This window comes from Cygnus olor, chromosome 7 (genome assembly GCF_009769625.2).
Source record: "Cygnus olor isolate bCygOlo1 chromosome 7, bCygOlo1.pri.v2, whole genome shotgun sequence".
In the NCBI taxonomy this organism is placed as follows: domain Eukaryota; kingdom Metazoa; phylum Chordata; class Aves; order Anseriformes; family Anatidae; genus Cygnus; species Cygnus olor.
The window spans coordinates 20261743-20289308 of record NC_049175.1 but is presented as its reverse complement, the minus strand read 5'-3'; the positions used below and the strand labels follow the sequence as shown (position 1 = coordinate 20289308).

General features: G+C 42.4%; 1 protein-coding gene across 4 annotated transcripts; it reads left to right on the top strand.

Annotated features, from left to right (window-relative positions):
• Nucleotides 1–375: 375 nt before the first annotated feature.
• Nucleotides 376–27566, top strand: PANK1 (pantothenate kinase 1). 4 transcript variants are annotated; one of them, XM_040562858.1, is made up of 7 exons: nt 376–648; nt 8880–9232; nt 17812–18065; nt 20364–20540; nt 20929–21052; nt 25324–25449; nt 26075–27566. In XM_040562858.1, exons 1-7 carry the CDS (start codon nt 405–407, stop codon nt 26132–26134), a joined length of 1338 nt encoding a protein of 445 aa, XP_040418792.1. In that variant the 5' UTR covers nt 376–404; the 3' UTR covers nt 26135–27566. The 4 variants fall into 4 exon arrangements, with proteins under 4 accessions (XP_040418792.1, XP_040418793.1, XP_040418796.1 ...); XM_040562859.1 differs by lacking the exon at nt 376–648 and adding an exon at nt 840–995; XM_040562861.1 differs by lacking the exon at nt 376–648 and adding an exon at nt 5823–5977.

Here is a 27566-nt window from a genome sequence, read left to right as displayed (position 1 = left end):
TGCGAGGAGGAGCCGCAGGGCGCCCCGCTGCTCGCTGACGGCCACCCCACAAACGACCTTCTTTTCTCCTCAGGGCACGGCTCTCCCTGCGGCACGGCCGCGGCCAGGCGGGGCGGGGGCCAGGCGGAGCCCCGGGCCCGAGCGCCTCCAAGGTCGCTGCCGCCGGCTCCGTGCCGGGAGCGCGCCTCCCCCCCCCCCCCCCCCCGGCGCGTTCCCGAGGGCCCCGCAGGTGCCGGGGGGGCGCGGCGGGCCCGGCCCCTCCGCAGCGCGCTGCGGCCACCACGCCTGCGCCGTCCGCCGGGCTGAGGGGGGAGCGGGCGCCGCATCCCCGGGCGGCGCGAGCGGAGGCTCCGGCGCGCCCAGCCAGGGCCGAGCCGGCAGACAAAGGGGCCGAGGCGGCCGCCATGGGGGAGCAGCTCCGCGCCCAGCCCGCCGCCGCCGCCTCCTCCTCCTGCTCGCGGCTCGGCGGGCTGCTGCACGCCGGCCGCCCCCCGCCCGGCCAGCCGCTCGCCAACGGCGGCTGCGGGGAGGCGCCGCACCCGCTGCTGCTCCGCGCGGAGCCGCCGCCGCCGCCGCCCGGCCACGGCTCGCCGGCCAAGAAATGCAGGCTGCGCCGCAGGAGGGACTCGGGCAGGCGGCACCGGCCACGTAAGTGCCCAGCGCGGGGGGCCCGGCTCGGCAGCGCCCGGCCGCCACCGTCGACCCCCGCGCCCCCCCCGCGGCCGGGCCGGGCCGGGCCGTGCGGGCGGAGCGAGGCCCCCGCTGCTCGCCCAATGCGGCGGCGCCGGCCCGGCCCGGCCCCGCCCTGCGCCAATGGGGCGGCGGCGGGCGGGGAGCGGCGGCCCCGCACAAACGCGGGCGGCGGCCCCGGCTGTGCCCGCAGCCCCGGCTCCGCGTCGCGTCGCGTCCCGTCGGCTCGGGCGGCTCCCAGGGGTCCTGCCGGCCGCGCCGCCTCCCCGCCGCGCCCATGAAGCTGATCGTGCACAAGCAGCGCTGTGAGTAGCGAGGGGGGAGGCAGGGCCCCTCGGGGCGCTGGGCTGGGGGCGGCGGGGTTACCCACGGCTCGCCCTGCCCGGGGTCCCGCGGCTGTCCCGGGCATCTCTGCGATGTGCTTGCTTGTACCGGCTCGTTACTGATCAGCGTCCTTTATTTACTGGGTTGTCGCTAACTTGTGCACAGGCACGCAGCTACCGAGTGATTCCCAGTTAAACTCCACAAGCAGGCAACTGGGGACGCGCCCTGGTGTGTGCCCCACTCGCCTCTCTACCCCTCAAGTAAAGCCAGCAAGCGTTGGCTTTCTCGTAGGAGTTCGGCGTGTTCCGAAGGGTAATCGGGGTAGCCAGGATCGCAGCTACCCACTGCCAAAGCCTAAAGATGTTTCTGCTCAGTAGGAAGCAGCGTGCGTTCAGCTAGCCTGGATTTGCCTCGCTCTGAAATGAATGCTTACAGACTTCCCTCAGCAGAGCGAAATGGTCAGGAACATCCTTGAAGAGCTGCAGCTTTCCTTCTGCCTCTTAAACGCTTCTGCTGAGCTCTGCCTACCCCTTTCCCTCCGAATGTTCTCCGTATCGATTAGTGTTGTGGTGCTTGCGGTACCTGTGGCTATTTAAAGCAGCCTGCGACCAGATCTAACGTGCTGGTGACCCCATTGATCTCTGCTGCAAACCGGCTCTCTAAGTCTTTGTCCAGCTCCAAAATTTCCTTCGAGAACAAAACTGACAGAACTTGGACTAACTTCAGCCTTCATCTGGTGGAACTAAGAAGAGTCAGCACTTGTATATCAAACTCTTCATAATGCTTAAAACTATTCCGAAGCAAAGAATAAGGCTTCTAGCGCGATCACTTGAGTAAGACAAAAACAAGGAATTTCAATTCCCTCCGAACTTGAGGGGAAAAATAGCTCATCAGCATATAGAGCCCAGGTGACAATGGCTGTGTTGCCCAACATGTGCAGCAGCTGAGCCTTTGGTTCTGGGGTTTCTTAAGAGGGCTGTAATGAAAACAGCAGCCAAGGGAAGAAGTGCTTTTTAAAATTCTCTTGTGGGCAATTTTTGTCTTTTATTTAAGATGCATAAATTGTTGCTGATCTCATCCTTTTATTCTTGTCCAGAAAGCATATAAATTAACTTGCAATTTAGTATTAGTCTTCCAGGAAAGCGTGATAACACATTATCCCAAGCTTAAAAAGTTGATTAAATCTGACTTGCGTTCTGGTACTGCATAGCTTTCCACTGCATCTATCTCCAGAGAATACTACACGGTCCTGTTTTTCTTGTTTTTGTGTTTAATCCTGCTCTTTACAGATGTTTGTTCTGTGCTTAGGGACACATTGCAAAATGTGGTGCAGTTGCCACATGGTGTGTAAGACTTGAATATTGATTGTGGGATTTGCTTTGCGTGGTGATGAAGCTAATTGTCATTTCCCAATATTCCAAAAATGAAACTCTGTTGCAATTCTTCCTTCAAATCCTCACAAACTACATGTTTTCTTGAACAATTTTACTTCCTGCCAAGGTGCAGCAGACTTCTGCATTCCCAAGCCCTTCTCCCCTCTGAGGAGGGAGGGTTCCCCTTGAAACCCGCGTTCTTTGCTGTTCTCAGTGCTGAGAGAGGATCTGGGAACTGACTTATCTCCTGCCAAAGAGCTGGTCTTGGCTTTGTTTCTTTCTTGGTTGAACCAGGTGAGTTGTTGGGGATGTCAGGCTTCCGCCAGTTTTCTGGTTCAAATCACTGGGGCAGGCCCTTCGTGCGGCTGAGGTTTGTTACCTGTCTGTATTGCAGCAAGGTGTAACGAATCCAGTTGTGATGCCTTGTGCTCTGTAGTGCTCCAGGTGATAATAAAATAGTCAGATGTTGTGAATTCTGCCAATTTCGAAAGCCTGCTGAAGTCACTGTGTTCAGTATAAATGTGATCTTTGAACAGAAGAACGAAGAACAGTTAAGTGCCTTCATCGATCCTACCCCTGCGAAAGAGCACCGTAGCCAAGTAAGATCCAAGATTTCCGCATGGCAGTTACCTGGACGGATACTTGACGGCATTGTTCTACATCAGGCATAGGGAAGAAGCCAGCTGGATGTCTTAATTGGATTGCTCTTCTGAAATTAAGATAAAGCTTTGGGGTCTCTATTCAAGCAGTATCTTAGATCTCTGCACACCTCAGTTGGTAATAGGTAGAGGTCAAATAATGCATGCTTGGAGGCAGCAGGGCTACTTACACCCAATGTGCCTTAAAACTGCCCCGATCAAACACTTACTAAGTTGCAGCTTCACAGTAAATAATGCTTCTGGCCAGTGTTGACATTGTTACGTCTGTGGGGCACAGATGCAGCATAGTTATGCAGCACTACTTATTCTAGGTATTTCAATGTGAAAAACCTTTTTTTCAGTTGTGGTGATGTTAAATGTGGAATGCCACGACTTAGAGAATGGATTTTAATGGAGAGCACAGGAGTGAAATGGTCTGGGTCTTACTGCTCTTTGACACAGTGAACAAGTGCTGCTGGCTACTGATGCTTTGTCCAAGGAGTAGGAATATCCCACCATTTTTTAATCTTGTAAATTATTTCTGGAGGCACGCCGCTTTTCAGGTCTCCAGCTGATTTTCCTGTAGGCAGATGTAAGGGCTGCTTGAGGAATGGGGCTGGTCGTACCCAGCCGAACCAGTGGGCGTGTTGTGGCGAGTGAGCATCCTGCGGGTTCCAGCTGCATACTAGCCCTACCGCGAGGTATGCTTTGTCAACAGGAGAGGGAAGCTTAGATCCTCTCGCTGCCATCGGGCAGGGCGCTGTCAGATGCAAGAAGGAAAATCTTGTCAGGTGATTATCACTTGCAGCTTTGTGAGTTTGGCTTTTGGCTGGTCGTTTCCTTCTGAAGCTATCCAGATGAGGTAGTGACCTAGACTCACGCTGCTGTCTTCAGAAATGGGTTTGTGGTAACAGAGGTACCTACATGTGGATGGATGGTCACACCTGTCTGACAGACAGCTCTGCTTTGGGGGTTGAAGATTTTTCTTCATCTTTGTGATGAGGAGGCAGACACTCAATAAGAGCTTGCTGCTGAAAATGAGCTGCAAAGCTGCGCTTACTGCATGTGTGATTTATTTAGCTCTAGCTGTGTAAGGTTTGAAGAAACTTCCATTACTAAGCACTTATAATTCATCTGTTAAGCTACATATTCTATTTTTGTTCAAAGGAAAACAAATGCTTCCATTTCAAAACATATGTTTGGATTGCTCAGAATAACTGTGCAATATAGGAAGGAATGATTGAAATATACATGTAAACTATTACTGCTTTATAAATGGAAAGCAGCTTTCAGAAGCTGTGAGGAGAATATCCTGTCTTAGATGTGACTTTCGTTTTATTTTTCCCCCCTCTATTTTTAGTTTTGGCTTTCTCTCCCCTCTTCCAGTCCCAATTAAAGCAGGAGGAAGTTCTTAGCTCATCAGTGCATCAAGCCATGGAAATAAGATGTTAGCGAAATCATAGGATTTCGTCACATGCATCCAGGAAAAAAAGACAACAAGCAGCAGATGCCAAGGTCTTTTATCTGAGATTTATGGTGAAGGTATCAAAGAGTATTGATATCACCATTCAAGTTACTGATAAAATATTGAGATACTGTACCTGCGCTTGAAGGAAAGAATCAATTCAGACAAGTGCAGGGAAAGGGAATTCCTTATTAATGAAAGGAGGCTGAATGAGACTGGCCAGGTTTGTGTAATTAAGGCTGCAAAGGTGTTACTGCCAGTTCTAGGGAGATGATCATCGCAACTACCTTTGTGTAATGATTGCTTAAATGGATGAAAGGGGTTGCCCTCTGTTATCCCCTTTAATTGGGGGCAGTGTTGCTGAGTGGCTTGGGAGTTCTCCTTTACTTCTCCTGAGTTGTGGAGGAGGAGCAGGCTAGTCTGATATTCTTCTCCCTGACCCTGCCTTAAATTCTATGTTAGCGGAAGGATTTTTAAAAGCTAAACGTGTTCAATTTTAAATGTAATGTGCTTTATAGGAAAAGCTTTGTGGGTTCATACTGTTCGTAGCTTGTGGAGAAACTAGGTGAAGTGTATCATGGAATTTCTCGTGAGTAAACCTTTCCCCCAGATAGCACAGCTGTTGGTGTGCATCAGATTACCTCATTATGCAATGCTGTGGATACCTTCTGTTTGCATTGTCACATGCTTCTGCAGCTAAGTTTTGGAGTAATGGAAATTTTTTCTCTCTAGCTAACAAACCGGTAAGTTGGTACAGTTTATTAACATACAGAGAATAAATCTTCACAAGAAGGTAAGCGGAGCTTTTGATTTATGCAAGGCTTTTAAGACAGCATGATTCGTCTTGACGCTTTCTGTATCACTTCTGTCGGACCTAGGCCTAGGTCTCATAGTGTTACCGCTTTTTATGACTTACTGCAGCGCACTGGTACGGTAGGGTAGTTTTATTTTCTCTACAATAACAGATTTCATTGAGCCAATAGGTATATCGTGTACTGTCTCTGAGAAGAGACATCGGCTCACAAGTCTTGTCAGAGAATTTTCGCTAAGGAGAAATGCACTTTTATGCTGTAGAGGCATTTCTGCAACATGTCCAGATTCTTCATTTTTTCATAGTAAATCACATGATTTTGAGTTATCTTGAACTATCGGCTAGGATTTGGATCTGACTGATTTCACTTCTTGCCTTTTTGGTTTTTAACTACTCAGGAAACTGAACTTCTGTGCATCATTTTATGTTATAAAATCCGAGTGTTAAATAAAATAACACTTCTCCCCCTATCTCCTCTCAGGTCTGTGGAGACAGATACCTTTCTTCATACCCTCTGGTTGCAGAAGTGATAGCCCTTGTAATTTTGGTGGCCTCTGAGTGGTGTTACTGTCTGCATTCAGGGAGCTAGGAGAAGCCGGGACCAGCCTGCGTGCATGTTTCCGTTGATACTGCATTAGTTGAGTCAGGAAAGCTGAAGTGTACAGGTACCCACTAGGTAGGGTGGGCTGTCTAAAAGTGTTGGAAAGACCTGATGGTGCTTGAGTGTTGTGTTTTGTTCCAGGGTATATTGATAGTTACAGGAGGTACAACAAGTAAATTGTTAAAATAGTCACTGGGATGCAGAAGTTTGTACTGTGATTCCAGCCAGTTACATGGAGGTTATGCAAATTTTAGCAGGACTCATCAGGAACTTTGACACTTGGTTTATGTCCTAGTTGACCAAAATATGTTTCCTTTATTGCAAGCGATTTGCAGCAGATCACCGGTGTTAGCAGCTGTGAAGAAAACTAAGCTGTTCTCCTGCATAGCTGAAATATCAGTAGTTGTGGTCTGGTCTTGTGCTCTTTATTTACTTGTGCTAGGGAAAACTGCTGCTGTTGTAGGAGCAAAGTTCTTTTTGTTCTGCAGCTCACTGTTTGGCTCACAGCAAAAGGAAAGAGCCTTAGATTCATGGAGAGAATAAACTGGAAAAAGAGAGTTGGTGTTTCCACTTGTTTTTTAAATGAGCATTGCATACCTATCCCAAGAAATACACAGACTTGAAGTAACTTGATGGTGGTGGTTTTTTGTTTCTGTTTTGTTTTACAGTATTTCTTGTTAGTTAATGATTTAATTATGACTCCTCAAAGTTAAATGACTGCCAGGACGTTTACATCTTATGAATAACCCAGAGCTATTAGCACTTATGCTTTTATTCCTGGCTTTATATTTAATAAGGGAAAGGAATGTTTCTCCCCCCTCAAAAACTAAATCTGCACTATAACTGTACAGCAACTACCAGTGCAGGTAGCTTATAGCAGAGTTTATGTCCATAATGTTAGGATATTGGAGTTCCATGTATTCTTAGGAATAGGCTGGGTCTGTATGGCAGAGTTTAACCATGCTGCTTTTAATATTAAACTTCCTGCTTGCATAGTTAAGATATGCTCTAGGTGGAGGAGACTTACTGTTCCAGTGCAACAAGTAATTAAAGATCTCAGTAGCTTAAGCAAAGATTTGTGCAAATCACTACTGGGACTGACATCCCGAATTCCACTGCGTTGCAGTGTTGTACAGTGTGGACTCGGCTATTTTTGCTTAAGTATTTCTCTTCTACTTCCAGAAGCGATCGAATTACAGGTTACTACATGGTAAAATATTTCGCCCTTTCAAAATAAATCCTGTTTTTAAAACGCTTGTTTCAAATTTTTCTCATTTCAGGGAGCTGACATGCATCAATTCTGTATCAGACATATCTTCCCAAACATCAAATTAGATTTCATTTAAGTGTCTTGGTGTCTTGCAGCTTGTAGGGAATGGAAAACGAAATTAACCAGACTTTACCATAGGTAACAGTAGGTGCTCTTACGGAAAGCGACTGGTAAGGAAGCAACTTTATGGGAGTTAATTGCATTATGCCCTCCCTGTGTTTATGGAAAGCAGGGTGAAATTGAATTGTTTATTTGGCATACAGTAATGGAGCAAAGAAGCCATTTTAAGCATCTGACATTTAAAGGTTTGTGTTTTGTTTTGTTTTTTTCTCCTGGTATTAACAATTATGAAACTTAGCCTTTTGAATTATTCAGTCAGGCAAGAATGAGGCATAGGCTGAGACCCTCGTGGTAAGAAGTGAGATGCTAAGCTCCTTTCAGCCTGAAACTTAGTAACTTCCTACTGCTCTGTGATCACCCAAGGAAGAACAGTGTGATCAGTACCTGATGTGCTTATTAAAATCTTTTTCTAAGTTGTTTATAGCCAGGTTCACTGGCAGAAAAAAAGTGATGCACATAGTATCGGTGGTTTGGAGCTTGTATCAGCATTAAGATGCGGTCCCCTGGTTGGTAGCATTGTGTTTCTGTCAAGGCTGCTTGCTTTTCCCTAAAATCAGAGAGGTGATTGCGTGACTGCTCTTTTTGAAATCCATCTTGCATGTTAGCAACATACTTGAGTACTTTTAATTTTAATCTGTCTAAGAAGTGCTACTAGAAGCTGCCTTCTGTAGTACGTGTGTATAACTTCTGTGTTCTTAGTTCTCAGCGCTTCATGGAGTTACCTGGCTTACTGTTGAAAATGCATGTGGGTGTGTATATGCAAGTAGAGCAGGAAGACCAACCTCATTCAGTTATCGCAAAAAGAAGAGGATGCTGATTTTTCTCTTGCTGCTAACAGTACAAAGACTTTTGTAGACCTGGGACGTCTGGGGCAAATCCATATGCTGAGAGTGGCATTTCTTGCGTAATTGTATGATAGCTAAAGTACACAGCAGAAAAGGGAATCTATGTTCTGAAAAGATGACTGTCAGTCGGGTTTAAACACTGAATTTAAAGCAGCTCATTCTCTTCTAATACATGCAAGAATTGTAGTTCTGACAGAGACACTAGTTGTGGTGGGTTGTGGAGACTCCCACTATGAGGGGAGAGTCACGGGTTGCTGCTCTTCAGACAGAGCATTGCCATTGCAGAAATTCCAGTTTGTGTCAGAAGGGGGTTTGTAAATGTTGTGCTGTGGGAGTGTGACTCAAGATTTTGCTCTCCTGTTTGGTTGTGTCCCCTCCAGTTTACTTTAAAAACCAGCGCTGGGAGTCAGACCGGGTGTCATGCTGTAAATGTGCTCCGTCAAGAGGTGCTGACTGGGGAGTAAAATGTTTTCCTGGAAAAATTATTCTTGCATTCTACAACCTGCTTCTCCAGAGAAAGATTTTTGGGGATTTTCTTTATTCTTTTTATTAATAGGCTTTATGAAGTCTTAAAGAATGCATGTGACTTGGAAACATGAGTGACCACTAGCTTTTAGGAGCAGGTGCTGATGCTGTAACTTGCACTGCGCTGAACTGTCATTCAGCAGGTATTTGAAGTGCTATGGCTACCTGTGTATTTACATTGGCTTTCTCTTTCTTCCTCCCAAACCCCCATCCTTAGCGTTTCCATGGTTTGGAATGGATATCGGTGGAACGTTGGTTAAACTGGTCTACTTCGAACCTAAGGACATTACTGCAGAAGAGGAGCAGGAGGAGGTGGAAAACCTGAAAAGCATCAGGAAATACCTGACCTCCAATACAGCCTATGGCAAAACTGGCATTCGTGATGTCCATCTTGAACTGAAAAATTTGACTATGTGTGGACGCAAAGGAAACCTGCACTTCATCCGCTTTCCCAGCTGTGCCATGCACAGGTTCATACAGATGGGTAGTGAAAAGAACTTCTCCAGTTTGCATACTACGCTCTGCGCCACGGGAGGTGGAGCTTACAAATTTGAGGAGGACTTTAGAACGGTATGTGAACGGTTCATGTGGGTTCAGTGGGAAGTACTTGGAAGAAAAAAGTCATGGGAGTCCTATTGCTTAAAACTTGCAGAGAAAATAACGCGTTTTGCTCATCCTAAATGGTTAAGACTAACAATGCATATTTGTTAATTGGTGGAATTGCTGAGAACATGGAGGAGACAAGGGCAGGTGGGGAGGCTCGTGTATTCTACTGAAGTATGACTGCTGGATGTCTTCAGTAAATGGTTCCTTAGAGTGCAGCTGTGGTGATCAGATACCTCATAGTCAGCTGAGGGTGTGTTACGACAGCTTTGAAGTCTGAGACTACAGCTGTTCATCTGTATGTTTATTGAAAATACAGAAATGAAACCGTACAGGCTGGAGACTACACTCTGGTTCCCTTCCCCTGCTATTAGTCCTTTTGGAGGCTTAAGTCGAGATTGTGGAAGACTAAGCTTGGAATAGGGAAAGAAATAGTGTATGGAAGCATGGCAATAGCAGCTGGCTTTTGATTTCAGGTCTGGGAGTAAGTCACCTCAAGAACTGTCTTTCTTCAGGTGACAATGTCCCAGCTTCCCTAGAACTTCTAAATAACCTCTGCAGGAAGCTTTGGAAGCTGAGGTAAATCTGAAGTATTGAGATACATACATGGCAGGCAACTGTCTTCCCAGTGACTTTAAAACACAGTTTGTACAACAGCTCTGTGTCTCTTTTGCACAAATTCATTTCTAAATTCAGTTCATTCATTCTGGAGCTGAGACTGTTGCTGAAGTTTGCACAAAAAGCACGTATTTCTGCTGGGGCATATCTCCATATGTTTCTCTAGAAAAATGTGAAAATGCCCTGGTACAGTCAAACTAGTCAAAGAGTAATGTGGAGTATTTACTCAAGCAGGTCTGACACTTGTACCTAGCTTCTGACCTGATCTTGACGGTGAGGGATGGCTGGGGGTGACAGGTTACAGCAGTTGCTCTTCTGTGACTGCTTCAGTCTACAGAGCTATCACACTGATTTATCAACTGCTGTTGAATGCAGTCCTTGACGGCATGTGCTTCAGTTTTAATTCCAAGCAGCCATTCCTGCACTACAAGAGGGTTTTGGTTTTTTTCCCTTTAATATCCCTCACCTACCAAATGGTTAAAATCCTGTGATTCCTCGGGGAAGAGGATGCTGCAAGAGATGAACATGAACTCCAACTGTTGTGCAATGATTTTCAGTAAGCGTTGGATGTGGAAGAAGCTAGTCTAATGAAGGACTGTCAAACTTCTGAATTGCTGTAGCAGTCCGCTACTAGTACCAGATTTCTTGCCATTTAAGGGACTTGCAGCCAGCCTAAGAGTTAGGTTCTGCTGATGTTTGAGTTCTCAAAAGGAATGGTTTTTGTTTTTCTTGCGTTGTGTAGGGGATATCAGGTACCACAGTCTGAGGTGAGTTCTAGCAGTAGTCAGTGTGGCCTTAGTTCAGGTTTTGGGGCATCCTTGCACATGCCTAGGGATGATTCAGGTCACATTATCTGGTAACAATGGGAGGTCATTTTGAGGCTTTCTGAAGAGGCTGACTATTCCTTTGGAAAGGTCAGCATTCCCAGACTTCTCTTCCATCATGGAGCAGCAGCTAGAGTTGCCTCCTGAGTACAGAAGTTCACGTACCATGTTCCTATAGCTGTGGAATTGAACTAGAAGCTGCTTGGTGGCTGTCACAGCTAGGCATCTCTCTCCAGAGCTTTGGCCTTATCTGGTGAAAATAGGCAGTTTACAGGGAGGGAACCAGCTTATCCCAGCTCAGCTGAATGTAGGGCTAGAAGTCTTAGTTGAAGCTGAGGCTGTTTTACTAGCTATTGTACAAAAATATGAGGTCACACAGCTAATTCCTGAGGCACCTGGGCATGAAGTCCTACGCTGCGTGCTATGACACTTGCAAGTAGTTTAAGAAAAAACACTTTAAAGGCTGTCTTGGGGTATTGGGTAGCATGATGCAATCAGTGAAGTGCACTCACCTGAGATGAGTGCTTCGGACACCTTGCAGCTATCCAATTCCACACTGTATTTTAAAGCAAACGTTTCTTGGTTCAAACTGTGGTATCCATAGAGTATTACAGAAGCAAAATATTGTCTGTTACAGGAAGGTTTGCTTGTTTAATATCACTAGAAGGGTTAAGTGTCCTGGGTACTAGCACTTAAATTGTCACACCTCATTAGCCATTTTAACAACAGCTGGCGATCCCAGTGTGTTCTGCTGACTGTAAATTGGTGTTGGACAACAGCTTCAGAATTGTTCTCAAAGCATTAAAATGCCTGGTTCAAATATTTGATCACTCATCTACCTGCAGAGGTAGAGAACAAGTGCCGAGTCTCATATCCTGCTGCTGCGGGATTCAGTGTTATATAATGCCTTTTAGGGAGGAGGCGCTTTAAATGCTGATGTTCCTGCTAGAAGCAGTGTGGAAAAACTGAGGTATGGTTCTGGATGCTCTTAATTCCATGAAGAAGTCTAGTTAAGTGGTAGTAAACTCATGAAACTGATACAAGTAACATGCTTTTGTTCTAGCCCTCTATTTCCCTATGCATATACTTTAAAATTATTTGTCTTTCATGGTGTTTCTAAATGCTTGTGGGACTTCCAGAATTGCATAGATTTTGGACGAAAGATCCAACATACTGCAAAATAACACTCAAATCCCAAAGTAAGTTTTCTTCTAAGGTTGCAGCCACTGTTTCTCCTTACAATAAACTAGCAAATACTCTTACTTGCCTATTCTAGTGTCCAATTCTGAATCCCTAAATAAGTTAAATAGGCTTGTTCTAGACATCTGTGTTGCTGTTGTATGTTAAAACAAAACTGGGAGGCATCTTCTGTTTTTCTGACAGCTGTTTTTTGTGCCATAGGAAGGCAACTAAACTTACAGAGCCAGCTAGGTTTGACTGACCTCTCCCTCTCTTGTGATCCACGCCGATGGGTAGAAGGAGATCTGGAAGAGTCTCCGTGGACTGCTTGATGACTGCCAGCGATAATGTTCAACAGCCTGCAAATTATTTAATTCACTCTTAAGATCAGAATGCTTCTGTTAGAAGTAGGAAAACTGACTGTATTTGTTAAACTAGACCACAGAAATAACTCTACCGAGCATATGGTTATATTTGATGCTCATTAAAGAGCATCAGTAAGTAATTCACTAAAAGGATTGTTTCCAGCTTAGTTTTTTCTTGTGGGTATATGTTTTTTGTTGTGTTTTTTCTCCCTTTCTTAATGACTGGTCCTTATGGCTGACTTTTGTTATTTTCAGGTAGCAGTGCTGTTGAGGCACAGATGAATCAGTCACCTAATTCTGTTTATCCTCCTTCCTTTCTCCAAATACTTACTGTCACCTCACATCTTCTATGAATGTTAAAGCCACACAACCTCTTTAAATGAGGAAAGGACGTGATCTTATTTGCCTGTGTACCTGTAATATAAAGCGCTTATGCTCTTTGCCTCCCCCATGCTAGCAGGCGTGCTGCTTTCACAGAAGTATGCTGTTAGTATTACAAAGAATAAACAGGCTGTCACTTCGTTTTGTAAAACAGGTCACTAGGAGGGATATGTGGGGGCTGAGGGAAGAAAGGCCTATTCAGGCTTCTGTCTGAAACCTGCTCTGCTGCGGGATTCCCGCTGACTGATAACTGGAGAACCTGACTTGGCTGCACTGCAACTTCACTCCACTTCACTGGCTCCACTGGAAGCAGGGCCTGAGCCAAAAGCCAGTCGCTTAATAAAGCACATTTGGGGGGTGTGTGGGGGGAAAGCTGTTACCGGCACAGACTTAGACCTTGACCTTCCCCTTGACCATACGAAAAATGTTTTAAGACTAAGCTTGGCAGTTGGAGAGCGTTTTCCTCATGCCAGTTACTGGCTGGTTTTAGAGCTTGCCTCTGTGTCAGGGCCTGAGTCAGGGGATGACTTGTAGGCCGTATTTCACTTTGGGGGGACTGGGGAGAGGCAGTGTGCGTCTCCTCCCTGCCCAGGGAGGGAGGACATCCTTCTAGCTGCCTGGCGAGAGGGCAGGTGCTGAAGAGCATCCTGGACTGTCGCTTTTTTGCCCAAAGCTGGTGCAGTGTCTGTCTTCTCTTCTGCCTCAGTGAACGTTAGGCTGACCTTTTAGTTGTGATAGACTTTGTCTTACTTGAATCTGAGTGCTATTTCCCAGCTTCGGGGTGGGGAAGGAGCTGCGGGGAGTACCCTCACCAGAGCTCGAAATGAAGCAAGTTTGGGGGCTGGAGGGGCAGTTGAGGTAAAGACAATTGAAACGTGAAGAAAGCAAAGTACCTATTTATGAAAGTGGAGGAGAGGTAATGGGAAGGAGACGGAAGGCAAAAATAGACTGAGCCATTATAGGAAACAAAAACTGGAGCAAAGCCCAGAAGGAATATAAAAGCCAGCGTGATGCAGTAAGTGAGGCTGTTGTAGCTGATAATTAAAAACTTGCAAGAAGTTAAATTCCGAACAGTCTGTTACAGAAATATTTTCTTAGTTCTCATTGAAAGTCCAAGACACAAATGAACTTGTAACTGCACCCAGGTTCTGCAGTTCCTGTGCTCTCCAGAGCTCGGTAACAGTTTGAAAATTCAAACCAGGTGAAATCTTTCATGAGCTGAAGCTTCTCTGAGGAGATGTACGTGTCCTGATGCTGATCCATCAGGCTTCTGCCCTCTGCAGGTATGTCATGGCTGCCCTCAGCCCCTCTCAGGGGGACTGGGCTGTTCCATGTCCTCCTTGCCTGAGGTGGAAATACTCATGAAAGCAAACACGACCCAAGTCTTCAACTGTGCTTCCACACTACAAAGAAGCTGAAAGTTGGTACCTCTTTCTTCTTTTTTTCCTGGCAGCAAGGCTCTGCCAGCTGCCCTGCTGTGGTCAGGGCAGTGCTGATTTTGCTGGGTTGAGTTACTGTTATGCTGCCTGATACAGCTAAAGCTTGTTTGACACTATGCATGCTACAAAAAAAGCCTTGAACAGACTGTTGTTTTGCAGCACTCCTTATGAGTTTATGCCAAGAGGTGGGCTTTCATCCTCCTTAGGATAGCATCTGTGTATGGCAACAAGGGGCCTTTTGCATATCCTTGCAATCAGCTCAGTTTTAGGAGCTGGTTGCTAAGGCATGCACTGTCACATGGAAGCATTCACTGCTCCTTTGCTGTGTTGCACCCACTTATAAACATGGCTAAAATCCAGAGTCCCTGCTCTTGATGGTCCTGAAGAATTCCTAGAGATCCAATGTGTTCTGTTCCCTCCCTTCACCTGGTATTTAAAAGCAGTCTAAAATGATGAATTTCTATGGTCTGGCCATAAGGTAGAAAAACTGTTCTTATAAAAAAAAAAAAAGTGCACATGGTTTTGCTGTAACCATCATAAACTTTTCTTCCAGGGTCCTGTATACTGTTCTGTTCTGCTGTTCTTGCTCTCATAGCACAACTTTCTGACGTACCATTTTTTGAGAGGCACCATACTGAACGTAGTTGCAGGAGTGTGGAGCAGGATAAGTAGAGCAGTGTGCTGCCTGACGTCATATTAGTGGCTGTAAAGGGCTGGTGAACATTCTACAAATGCATTTTGTAAAAAGTTGTAGGAAGAACATCTAATGCTCTTCAGCTCCTGCAAGGAGAAGTGTGTTGAACAGCTCAAAGATGAGGGTGAGTAGAGTGGGGTGGTGTGAGGTGGTGGCAGCAGAGAAACACGTACGCCTACTCATACATTAGTTGCGATGTTTTCAAGCACGTCTATTTTGTGATGCAGTTGAACTGCTTCAGTCACTGTGAGCGGAGAATGAATAGAGGAAAAAGCAGTTTTATATACAGTGAAAGGGACTGGGAAGGGTTTGTGGCCTTGGCCCATCCTGGCTTCTTGTGTAAGGCTGGGTTGCAGTGTTTCTTGCAACTGTGCCCTAATTTGTGCTTAGGGAAAAAAAAATAGCTTGCTGGGCTGCCCAGAGCCTCTGAGATGTGAGGGTGAAGAGCTTGCAGGTTGCTCAATGCAGGCAGGCTGCGTGGAATACTGATGCCAGTCTTGCTCCTTCCAAAAATGAGAAACAGACTGCTGTAACGGTTCAGGAAAATAGTTTTTCAGTCTGCTATGAATATCATACATGAAAGAAAGCAGTGTAAGTCTTTTCTGCTTGCAGTATATCAGCTGTTAAATATAGCACAGAACCATAAAAAGCAGAGTAAATCTTAACGTGGCTTTTATATGTGGAGGGTTGGACCTAATAAGACTTCTGTGCTCAGTGCTTGAAAGAAGCCCCTGATTACTTGCTTTTGTTCTGTCCTTATAAAAGTGCTGGGCTGGCTGGAGAGCTGGTAGAAACAAGCATTTTGTCTTTCTGCACTAACGCCAGAAGTGTTTTTTCTCTTAGATTTGTATTGCTCGTGTTTTGCAAGTACTTAAGATTATGTATTTATTGAAGCGTAATACTGGTGAGACAAAAGCAGCTTGTGGCTGGTTATTTGGCCTACAGGATGACCAGAGATTTTGACAATAAGGGCCATACATCCACTAACGGCTCTTCTTTGTGTTGCAGGCTTCTGTTTCATAGCATGTTTACGTATGATACGGCTGGATCGTGTCTTGTCATGCTGCTTCTAGGTCATACAGTAAAATGAGGACTATGAAACTCCAGAGTACTTTACCTAGAGAAATATGGCTGGTATACAATCGTCTGTTTTGACAAGCTAGTGCAACACTTACTGGTTCTAATAGAACAAATAAACCCTCTAACTATTAATGCCTTAGTGAGCTCCATACAACATTGCGAGAGAGAGTGCATGAGTTGTTAACTGGTAATCCCTTGCACTGTATGTCTCTTGGAGTTGTTTCTCTCAGTCTAATAGCAAGAAATAGCTGAAATCCAAGATATTTGCAAAGACAGCCTTTTTTTGTAATGCTTCTTTAATTTTCTCCCCCAGTTTGTGCTTACTCCTTTTATTTGCTGGGCAAATGGTTCAAGACTTATAATGCCTTTCTGTAGTTGTAACTTGTATAGCCGCGTGGTAACCAAGGGAAGCATATGAAGGGATTGTAAAATTGCAGGAGGAAATGCTGAAAGAAAAAGAAGTGATCCCCACCTGTGTCTGTTGTCCTATGAATAGCTGTATTTATACTGAGGTCTTTGAGTTTGCTTGGTTTTGTTTTTTGTAGAAATACTTTTCTATAGTTGCAGGATTTGAGGACTAGCAAGCATAAAGTGAGGGCAGACCCAAACAGTAGGGCGGCTTTCAGTTCAGGCTAGTTAAAGCAATGTAAGAGCAGAGAAAACTTAAGGGGAGAGACTTAAATAGCTCAAAAGAATGTAACCTATTGGCCGTGCCCGTTCCACAGAAATAGCTTCTCTTTGTAGTGACTGAATATATCTTCCAGAATTAAAAATAGGAGGTAGGTAGCCCCATGAATCTTATCTATTAGCTGTTATAAAAACATCCTGCAATATGCAAATGTTTGAGAACCTGCTCCGAGCTGAATAGCTCCCTTTTGTTCTTAATATCCTGCTGCTTTTTCTGGTAGAAGTGGAGTAGATAAGACCTACTGTGCTGGTGTGGGGATGCAAGTGACCTCAGGATTTGCATGTGAGACTTTTCTATATTTTCTTCCTTCTCCTTACACGTTTAAATTCAATGTCATTTGGAAAGGAGATTTTCTACAGATTATCACTGTATCCTGTTTCTAGAAAGGAGTGGGATTTCTAACTCTAGTAAACAGAGTGCTATGATAAGTAGGTGTCTGCTTAAGTACAGTAATGGGTGACCTGTAAGATCCAAAAGAATATGCTTTTTAAGCTCTTACACTTGTTTTTCTGCCTTCTGCTGCAGTTATTTTTTCTATGAATATTATGATGGGGGCATGGGCCTGAGGATATTTTTGGTTTTTAGATAGATTTTTCACCAAACACTGAGAATACAGTGTTTTTTTAATGAGGCATTTTAACATACTGATTGTAATTTAAAGAAACAACTCTCATTACTGGAGAAATGCACTTGAAAAAAAAAAAAAAAGGCAAGTCTTTAAGTATAATCCACTGCATTTTTAATGGTTATTAACATACGAATGTGCACTTCGTAAAGCTTGAATTATCTGGTACTTTAAATGCAGTTTCTTGACCTTACTGCTTCTGCCAAATATTTCATTAAATTGCTGGGAGATGTAGATGGATGATGAGTTAAAGCACTGAGCATCCTGACAAATGCTACTTTGCCCACATGTCAGATACTGTCCCAAAACTGCAGAGCACAGTCCTCATGGCATGGGGATGAGAGGAAAAATTTATTGCTACAGACTGCTGTCTGGGAGGAAAATTTTTCCTGGACTGCTTGCAGAGCATGGATTATCCAAAAGGCAAAGGAACTGAAGGACAGTGCTGCGTAGCACCTTGTTTTGGGAGGTACCCATTGTCAGGCAGAAAGCTAACTCCTTGTATATTGGACCTCATGCTTGGACAGATCTTTGTACTGTTTGAGTAGCATAATACATTACTGTTAAATTGATGAAAGTGCTTCAGCAGTGCCTTTTGTCCTTCTCAGTGTTGTACTATACTAAGAAACATTTAATTTCTTGTTCTATTCCAGATTGCTGATCTACAACTCCACAAGCTGGATGAATTGGACTGTTTGATCCAGGGCCTGCTTTATGTTGATTCTGTTGGTTTCAATGGCCAACCAGAGTGCTATTATTTTGAAAATCCTACAAATCCTGAACAATGCCAGAAAAAGCCTTACTGCCTTGATAATCCATATCCTATGCTGCTGGTTAACATAGGCTCAGGGGTCAGCATCCTAGCTGTATACTCAAAGGACAACTATAAGAGAGTCACAGGATCCAGGTAAATTTAATTCTCTATATTTTTTCTTAATATTTGAACAGATGAAAGCAGACAGCGACTATAGGTGCAGCTTCAAATTATTCTTATCTTCCCATTTCTTTAAAAAACTCACTAGTAGCAAGGCTGGAAATATCCCAGGATTTCTTCGGAGGAGGGTGTAGGTCAGTGAAATCACTTGTTCATTCAGCTTCAGAGCTGCTTTAATCTCTCCTTGGTGTTCTCACCTACTTCCTATCTCTTGCTGTGAGTTACCAAAATAGACCTGTTCCAATAAATAAATGTTCTCTTCCCTACGCTTTGATCCACTAGAATAGCCAGAGCAGTAAAGTAAAAACGTTTGGGCCAGACAAAAATGTCTTGCTTAATAATTAGGATGTGCATCCAGGATACAGGAAAACTTTATAGCATTACCTGCTACCACTGGATTTTGGCAGGGGAGTCTTATTAGATGTCTTGTTTCCTTACTGATTGCAGTAGTCTTTGGACTGTGCTGGTAAACCAATGAATGGCCACATGTAAAGACTAGAATTTGACTGTCTGTATTCTTACGTGATTCTCAGCATGATTTCTGCCTGTGTCAGCTAGTGTTCTCTGAAGCAATTTGTAGGGTACAGCTGAGTCGGAATGGACTCTGGCCTCTGTTAAATAAAAGGGGGAAAAAATTTTAAATGTGACTGCTCTGTTTAAGAGCTTGGGAGTTCAGTGTTGTGGATGCAAAACTTTGCTGTTAAGGCCACAGTAGCCTGAGGCATGCTTAAGTTTACTCATATTGTAAACTGTGATGTGGCCACAGAAAGTATTTACTTGTAGGGAACTACTTTAGTCCAGACAGGCATGCTTCCAGGTAGTATTGAAGCTTCCAGGTAGTATTGAAAATACATATGTATCTATGCACTCTTCACTCATATGTACAAGCTAAATTGATATATTTCATATTAGTAATCTTGTGACCTTTAAAACAAATTAGAAGTGTATATATATATCCATTCCTCCCCACCCCCAAGTCCACTTCCAAAGCAACAACCAAAGAAACTCTTTGGATTTGCTATGGTCTGTTCCAAAGCTGCATTCTGTTCTTCAATGCATGGTACGTATTAATGAAGTTTTTCGTACACACTGTAAATGACTGCATGTCTGTCTTCCATTGTCTTATCTCAAGTATATCTTAATATCATAATTGTAGACATGAGCCATTTTTCTGTATACAGTACGAATGAACAAAGTTGATCTTAGGGGAGGCTTTGGTTTTCTTGCCATTCTAGTGTGTTTTTTTCAAGCAGTCCTTTCAATATCTGTAGATCTACTTCTGATCGTTTACATTACAAAGGGAAAAACATGACTGCAGTGGGTTGTTGACTTGTTAGCGATGATGAAATCAATATTGTCTCGTGGCTGATGTGCAGAGCTTCCTCCTGTTCAGATATTTAATATATTACTGCACTACTAGATGTGTTCTGAAAAACTTTCCTAATAATTGAACACCACCGTCTGAGCAGTGTTCCTGTCTAACCTGCTGTGTTTTCTGTGAAGTGCAAATGCAGCATCTCATTGGTCTTGTTCATTGTGGCTCCAATCAGTGTGACTGCAATCTGTGTAAATAAGTTACTCTTTCTTAATCTTTGAGAAAGTTAAGGAAGGATGTAGAGGTTAGTAAGTTGAAGTTCATGTCTACTTTGGACTCTGCAGTCTTAACAGAATTCTAATGAATGCGTTAGTAACTTGTTACACATACTTGGATACTGCGTAAACATGTGCAAGGTTTTCAAGAAAAGTGACTGCTCCCTGTTCAGAGATCTTTGGAGGGCTGAGACAGACATGGAGGGGTGCTGCCAGCCTTGCTTTGAACAGGAACCAACCAGACTATTTCCTGCCATTGCCTAGGGGGACAAGATGCATCTTAGCTGCTTGCCCCTGCATAGATATTTTGTGTTGATTGCCATTTATTCTTTTATTGCTGACTCAGGTGATCTGGCTGGCTGCTTATTCTTACCCAAAGAAAACTTGGTTGGGCGCTACCAATAGCAAACTGGAAAGTTGCATTGGGCCACGTTCTCAGCTAACGCTTTCTTTAGCATGATTTCTCCCGTTTAAATACTAAGAACTGACGAGTAGTTGAGTAGAAAACCATGCAGGTGTATTAAACTCAGCCTGGGGGGTATCTTTCCTCACTTCTCCAAGAGATTCCAAGATGCAAGATTATAGTTGGTAGCTGTGCAGAGCACTTTGAAAACAGGAGTCTGAAGATCTGTGGTAAAAGCTGGTCCCAGCTGCTGTTCTGAAGGAAGTGTGCTTTTCTAGTCTCGGAGGAGGAACTTTCCTGGGCCTCTGCTGCTTGCTGACTGGCTGCGAGACCTTCGAAGAAGCATTAGAAATGGCTGCAAAAGGAGACAGCACCAATGTGGATAAACTGGTGAAAGATATTTACGGCGGAGACTATGAGCGGTTTGGCCTTCAAGGGTCTGCTGTAGCCTCAAGGTATGCTTTGAGCTGTTTCTAAGGAGTTCTGGGAAACTTGGTGTGCATGCTGAACTGCGTGCGTAATGATGCACTGTGTCCATGTGGGACTGTCACTCTGAATGGATCATGTGCTTTGTACTTAGATCTCTCACCTACTTCTTACTCTGTGGTTTTTCTAAGCAGGTATAAGCAATGCTTTAGGTAGCTTGCTTCCATTAAAATATTTTAAAAGAAGTACGTTTGCTCATTGCTTTGTCTTTCCAATGTGATTACTTCTCACATATTTCATTATGTCTAAAGTTGATGGATGTCAAATCCAAACAAAATTAATTATTTAATTTAATACCTTTCTAAGGGCTTTCAACACTTGAATACCTCATTAAAAGGAATGATTTTCCTCACACAGCTTTGGCCATATGATGAGTAAAGAGAAGAGGGATTCCATCAGCAAAGAGGACTTGGCCAGAGCTACTTTGGTTACCATCACCAACAACATAGGTTCTATTGCTCGCATGTGTGCACTGAATGAGGTAAGATGATATATTAACTATAAGCTTAAATTCTTTAGAAAGAGCTTACTAAGATTATCAGAATACAAAAATGCAAATTGCTGGTATAGTAGGTATGTAATTGCTTGGTAAATATGCATGTATTTAATGCTGCGTCTTAATTCCTGTGACTTATCATGTATGCCGTGGTGCAAAGTGTAAGATACTTTGAGCTTTGAAAGTAGGGAAGAGGGGAGAAAAGTTGACTGTAAAGCTCTCCTTGAACGATTGATGCTTAGAGCAGTCCAATCGTTCTTGAACTGTACTGGATAGATATCAGTGCCTTTAATCCAAATTAATACTCTTAACTACTTCTTTATTATTAACAGATCAGGTATTGTGACAGACTTTAATTTTAAACACAACAAAAATAAGCAGGGATTTGTGAGCTGCAAATTGCATCCCTCAGTATTATTTGGTAACTGACTGCTTTTGTCTGATCTACATTTTTTTTGGGTGCTTTAATGATTTTAGCTCTACAACATTCTCCGCTTAGAATAAAAGTTGTTTTTTTCTTAAATCAAACAAAACACCAAATAAACCCCTAAGCTGCTGCTTTATGACTTTGTGTGCAATTTATTTTTTTACTTTATGAGAAATAGCAGACAACTAATCATCAGTAGTTTTTTTATAAGTCTGTCATATCACCCTCTTGATTTTTTTAAATATAAAAATTCCTAATGCTTAATCTCTCCTCTATGGGAGAGATGGCTGCTCTTTTCCAGTGTTTCATTTTGCCTCTTTAATATTTTATGGTTCTGATTTTTGAGATGAAATGATAGATCTTCATGCAGTATGTGGAAAGTGGTTGTACAATGGAATTGTGATTGCACACTGATAAATCTTGCAGTCAGTTCCTTTACTAACAGTTTTTAACATTTGATTTTTGTGAGCTCCTACCTTTGAGAAACCATCTACAATCTCTTCAGTCTTTCTTGAGCGGTAGTGGCCTATTCCTGTGTCTGAATACTGAATTCTTTCCCCCTTCCGTGTGTGCCTTTTAACTTTTTAAATTTCAGTTTCGTCTAGTATGTTATGACTCAATCACGAAGTCTCTTCAGCACTGCTGTGCTGTTCATTTTTTATTCTGAATCTCCCAAGTAACTTTGTATGTCAAGTTATGTTTGTTGCTAATATTCCCTTCTAGAGCACTTCTAAAATATTTTGAACAGCACAAGTCTCTGTGCTCCTATAAAATGCTACAGATAACCTCCCTTTATTGTGAAAAGTGACTACATACTTTTTTTGGCAATTTGACTTTTTCAGTCACGATGATTCTCTTTCGGTGTTCTCTTTGCTTTCAGCTTCTTTACAGTGTTGCCTTGTGGCATGGAGTTCAAGCAGCATTGTACAGGGCTATCAAAGCATGGAGAGTTGCAGCAGGGAACCACATGCGATGCATTCAGAGGAGGAAATAGGCTACTAATGCAACTAATGCTTCTGAGTCATTGTGGAAAAGTTGTTAACTTTTTTTGTTGCGGACGGGCTTATTTAAACTGGACGTGATCCACAGCATTTTATGGAGGAATATGGCTTGTTGTGTTAAGTATTCTTCATGTCCCAGGCAATGTCAAAGCAGAATTTCTGCAGCATTTGAGAAACAAATTATTCTGTGGCTCTAGAGAAGAACCTTATTTAGTAGCTTTATATGTTAGTAAAAATAAATAAATAAAATAAAAAACCTTCAAACATGTTATCATTGCAAGTCAGCTACTATCCAGATAGCTTGCTCTGAAGAAAGGAGTAATGCTGCTATTCTGTTAAATACTCCAGACACATAAATTGTTATTGTGAGTTACAGCTGTATCTTCCAACAAGGCTGGTGAATGAAATGTCTGAGTGAGAGCTCTATGCTTAAAAACCAGTTGAATTTGATATATTATTTTGTGGAATGTATGCATTAGATTTAGGGTAATGGTAAAGCTCACTTTGACAAAATCAATTTATGCCCTGAAGCGTGAGTTTTTTGATAATTTTTTTTTGATTGCAGCTTTAATATTGTGTTGAAAATGACTTGCATATGTGCAGAAAAAATGAGGCTGGGGAATAAATGAAATATTCGTTCTGAAGAACTTCAAAGCAAAGTTTGCTTGCACAAAGTTGGCAGTAGGTTAGAAAAATTCCATAGTCTGGAACCATTTGGCTACACATCATTTGAAACAGTCTGTTGTAGGCACAACAGAACTACATAAAGGAAACCAATCTCCCTCGTTTATACTTTCCATACTAGCAGAACATGTAAGCTGCATCTGAATGAGCCTTCTCGCAAAAGTATGCGCAAGATGTTTTTTTTTTGTTGCATCGATATAGATTCCACTGTTCAATTGAATTGGCAAATGTATATATGCTGTGTTTAAAGGTATAGTATAATTTTCTACTGCAGGGTAGTTGAACAATTTAGCAAAGCCCCAGGATGGAAGAGTACGTGTCTTTTCCATGATGTTGTAATTTGGTTAGCTTAAGCAAGAATTTCATCACCAACCCTCATCGGTTTAAGGCCTCTGTCTTTCAGCTTTGAATATTTCAGCTGTTAACAATTCTAAGTTAATAAGCAAGACTCTCTTAAGAGATGAAATAGCATGCCTTCATTTTCAAAGCCTTTCATTTTCATTTTCTAAAGCTGTTTTCTGTTCAATTCCAAAATCTGGGAAACTAACAATTTTTAACCTTGACAAGCAAAGGAATGTTGGAAAATAGTTGATACAAAAAAAAAAACTTGTGTGCTGACAGACACAGCTATTCTAGTAGATGTGACTACTATTTTTAGATTTAAAGTTTTAGTAATTTTTACAGTCTGTGTTAAGTATTGCTTGCTTGAATTTCAGATATGAGTAGCTTCATGTTTATGTTCAGGAAAAAGAAATTTGGGGAACAAAGTTCAAATGTAGGGTTCTAATCAATTTTATGGTATTGACTTACAGGAAAATAATTAGTTATGTGCTTATCCCTCCTTTGTTAGAAATGAGTTCCAGAGCTAGAACTGCTTTGTCAGAGGATGCAGAGTCCCCTTGGCCATGTTTAATAGCAGCCTTTTGAAACTTGAGAAGCTCTTATTTTCAGCAATGTAATTTACTAGGAAAGCATATTGAATACATGCTGATGTGTCTGCAGAGTCTAAGTGGATAGATGACTACAATCCTGCATTATTTAATTAAAGTTTGTGTCTTGCTGTGTTTGATTTGAGAAGGATGATCAGAAATGAAACTCTTAAGTCACTGGAGACTGAATAAATACCTTACTGCATCTGGATACCAGCACTGTCCGGTACTGAGCCTTCAAGTGAAGGTGTTCTGTATAGTGTGTCACACACACAGTACTGGACACTACAAAGCCACTCTTTGTAGTGAAATAACTGCTGCAGAACAGAGTGCTAGGCCTCACAGAGCTGTATGAATCTAGTGAGGCAGCGCTTGGTAACTCCGCTCTCAGCAGGTTTTTGCTGTGAATTTTCACTAGAGGGTTGTGAGGATGTGTTCTAACATTCCCTCAGGACTCCTCTAAGAGCTTATGTCTCTAGGATTTGGTCTCCTACCAAATCTTCTACACCAGTTCTAGTGTATAGTGAGCATCATGTGCAGCACACCAGCTCAGAATGCACACGTAGACGTTTTTGTGCATAACTGGTGAAACAGGGCCTGGTAAAACAGTTACCGGCATTAAGTACTAGAGCTGTTGGTAATGAGCCCTGGTGTGTACACAAGTAAGGATACGGAGTGGCTTTCTCACTGACAGTGTGACACTGATTGTCTGGAAAACTTGAGCTTCTTTATAAACGCTGAGTTCAAGTGAGCTTTGAAACAAAGGAGTGCGATACGCGTGAAGTGTCGTGTTGGCTATGGTTCACTTGCTTTTTGAAAACGGAACCACAGTTCAGATAATAAGTAATGAAAGACGATTACTCTCTCAGGTAGTTCTTGTCAGATACCCTTCAGAGGTTCTCCACTTGTATTCTCTAGCACATCTATGTCATATACAAACAATGGATCCTGTTCGTTGGGAAGGTTGTGAGCTTTTAAACAAATATTCACCATCTGTGGTATGAGCCTCTCTCTAGAAAACAAAGTCTTATTTTTTTGCAACATGTCTACTTAGTGGTCAGTGACTAAAATTATTTGGGGATTTTTTGGTATGGAGAATTTAAATGTAACCCAAAATACCCATGTAATCTTATAGTGGAGACAGAAGTATATGTTGAATGGGACAAATAACGCAGCTGAATATAATTTTTGCTGGTCTGCTTTTCAATTTTACAGAACATTGACAAGGTGGTATTTGTTGGAAACTTTCTCAGAATTAATATGATTTCTATGAAGGTGCTAGCATATGCTATGGATTATTGGTCCAAGGGACAGCTGAAAGCTTTGTTTTTGGAACATGAGGTAAGGAAATATATGTTGAACTTTCTTTTATTTGTAAGGAAAAAAATCTTGTGGTTCCTGACTATTTCGATGAAGTTAAAAGGGAGAAACTCAATGGTATTGCTTTGAAGTGAAAGCACAAACTAAGTTCTGCATAAATACCATTTAACTATGAATTCATTTGGAAATATCCCTCATTAGCTCCATGGCTTGACCACTGATCTTTTGGTGTTTATTGCTAAACATCGCATATGCTTCTTGATCCTACTACCAACTATGTTCTGTGTGGCATTATATATAAACCTCAACTAGAATGAATTTCGGCAAGTAGTTCTGAGGGGACTGTCAGATGGCTATGTTCAGAATGGAAACTGCACTGCTTCAACACACCATCACTGTAGTGGTTCTGTAATTTTTTGACAGTTTTAGAGAACTGTGCAAGATTTCTCACAATACAATGCTCTGCTGGACCTAAACAATATTGTATTAAATCATAAGTCAGATAGAGCAAATACTTCGCACAGTGGGGCTGATCTTGTAAGAAAGGTCTTTTAATTGTCTTACCAAAACTGAAAGCTTTGCATGATCATGCTTATGTCTTATTTTGGAATTTGATGGCCTTTGTTTTGTTTTTGCTTGTTTAAAGGGTTATTTTGGAGCTGTTGGGGCTCTTCTAGAATTGCTTAAAATGACAGATGATCAGTGATGGAGCTGTCTGAAGAGATTTTTACTGCAGATGCTGCTGGATAAGAGCGGAAGCCACTACAAGGATGGAAATGAAGCCATTATGATAGTTCTACCTGCTGGATTTGTAAATAATTTAAAATCCTTTTAGCTGATCTCTAACTTCTGGGTTTTGAGCTTAACTTCAAAATTCATATGGGGAATACTGAGATTTTTTTTCTGTACACTGTATTTTTTAGGGGAAAAATGTGCAACGTGGCCAAACATACAGATTTTATGGAATTATTTTAAAAAGTGGATACTGTTTGATGTAGGACCTGTGATACTAGGCATCTGCTTTTCTTCTGGGGTTTACTGATTAGTGCGGTAATTTTAACTTCATTTAGTAATCACTCTAGGAGATTTTTATCTTATTTTCATGACGTTTCATGATTTGTTCTTGGTTTCAAATGAAACTACAAAGCTGATGCATTTTACTGTGAAAACTAGTCATTGATTTGTTGCCTTTCCTTTCCTCATTAGATGAGACACACTTTTATTTAACAGCTTTCCCTCACCCTGCCAAAAAAATAAAATAAAATATGAGCTGCTTGGCAAGACTGCAAGAAAACCTGGGGGGACAGTGTGTGTTTAAACACTAAATTTTCAGTGCTCCTGACTTTAAAGATCAGGAACAGACTGCTAACTGGTTTTGCAGTGCTGTCCTTTATATTGGAAATTGTAAACAATGCAAAGGAGAATTTTAATTATTGGCTTGAAACTGAAATGAAATTGTTTCTTCTGAAAATCTCTGATCTATATGGAGAGTTCCATAGTACAGATGTTGTTTATGTATCGTACATGCTTGGTGTTAGATGACAAAGGGAGGAGATTCTTTCAATTTATTTGAAGACTTTTCTGTAGTGTGCAGTTTCTAAGTTGATCATAATCGAAAACAACTGATAACTGCATTATTCAAAGCCCAGTTTCTAAAATTAGAAAATCACTCACTAATGTATTTTCAGTTTTTAAGCTAATGCCAACTTTCCCTCTCGAACACTAAGGTTTGAGTGTTTATTCCAGTGCAGTATTTTCTACATTGGTTTCACTGGTGGACCTCTAGATTTTTTCAGTTGAATTGAGACCACTTTGAAATCTATGTATTTGATTGCGCATGGCATGTATGAACTCGCTTTTCCTAGACACTTCGAAGGCTCACAAATCAGAGGCTGAAAACCAGTCCATAAATTATTTTGTCTTGTAAAACTGTATGTGATGTCACATAATGTAAAGGGCTCATCAGAGGGACAGTGTAAAATTCAGACTTATGTATTATCCAATATATTTTTGGAAGGGGGTTAACTCACTTTTTTAAGTCATTAATTTCCATATCTCACAAATGGTGAAATGAATTCATATTAGTTGAAGTGTTAACTTGTCTGATGGAAATAAAGACCACCACTGTTTTGACTGTT

Excerpts from the sequence above, each read along its gene's own strand:
- PANK1 (XM_040562858.1), top strand. The coding sequence starts at position 405 with ATGGGGGAGCAGCTCCGCGCCCAGCCCGCCGCCGCCGCCTCCTCCTCC. Across the intron at positions 649-8,879 it reads GGGCAGGCGGCACCGGCCAC|CGTTTCCATGGTTTGGAATG; the intron begins GTAAGTGCCCAG and ends CCCCATCCTTAG. Across the intron at positions 21,053-25,323 it reads GCATGTGTGCACTGAATGAG|AACATTGACAAGGTGGTATT; the intron begins GTAAGATGATAT and ends TCAATTTTACAG.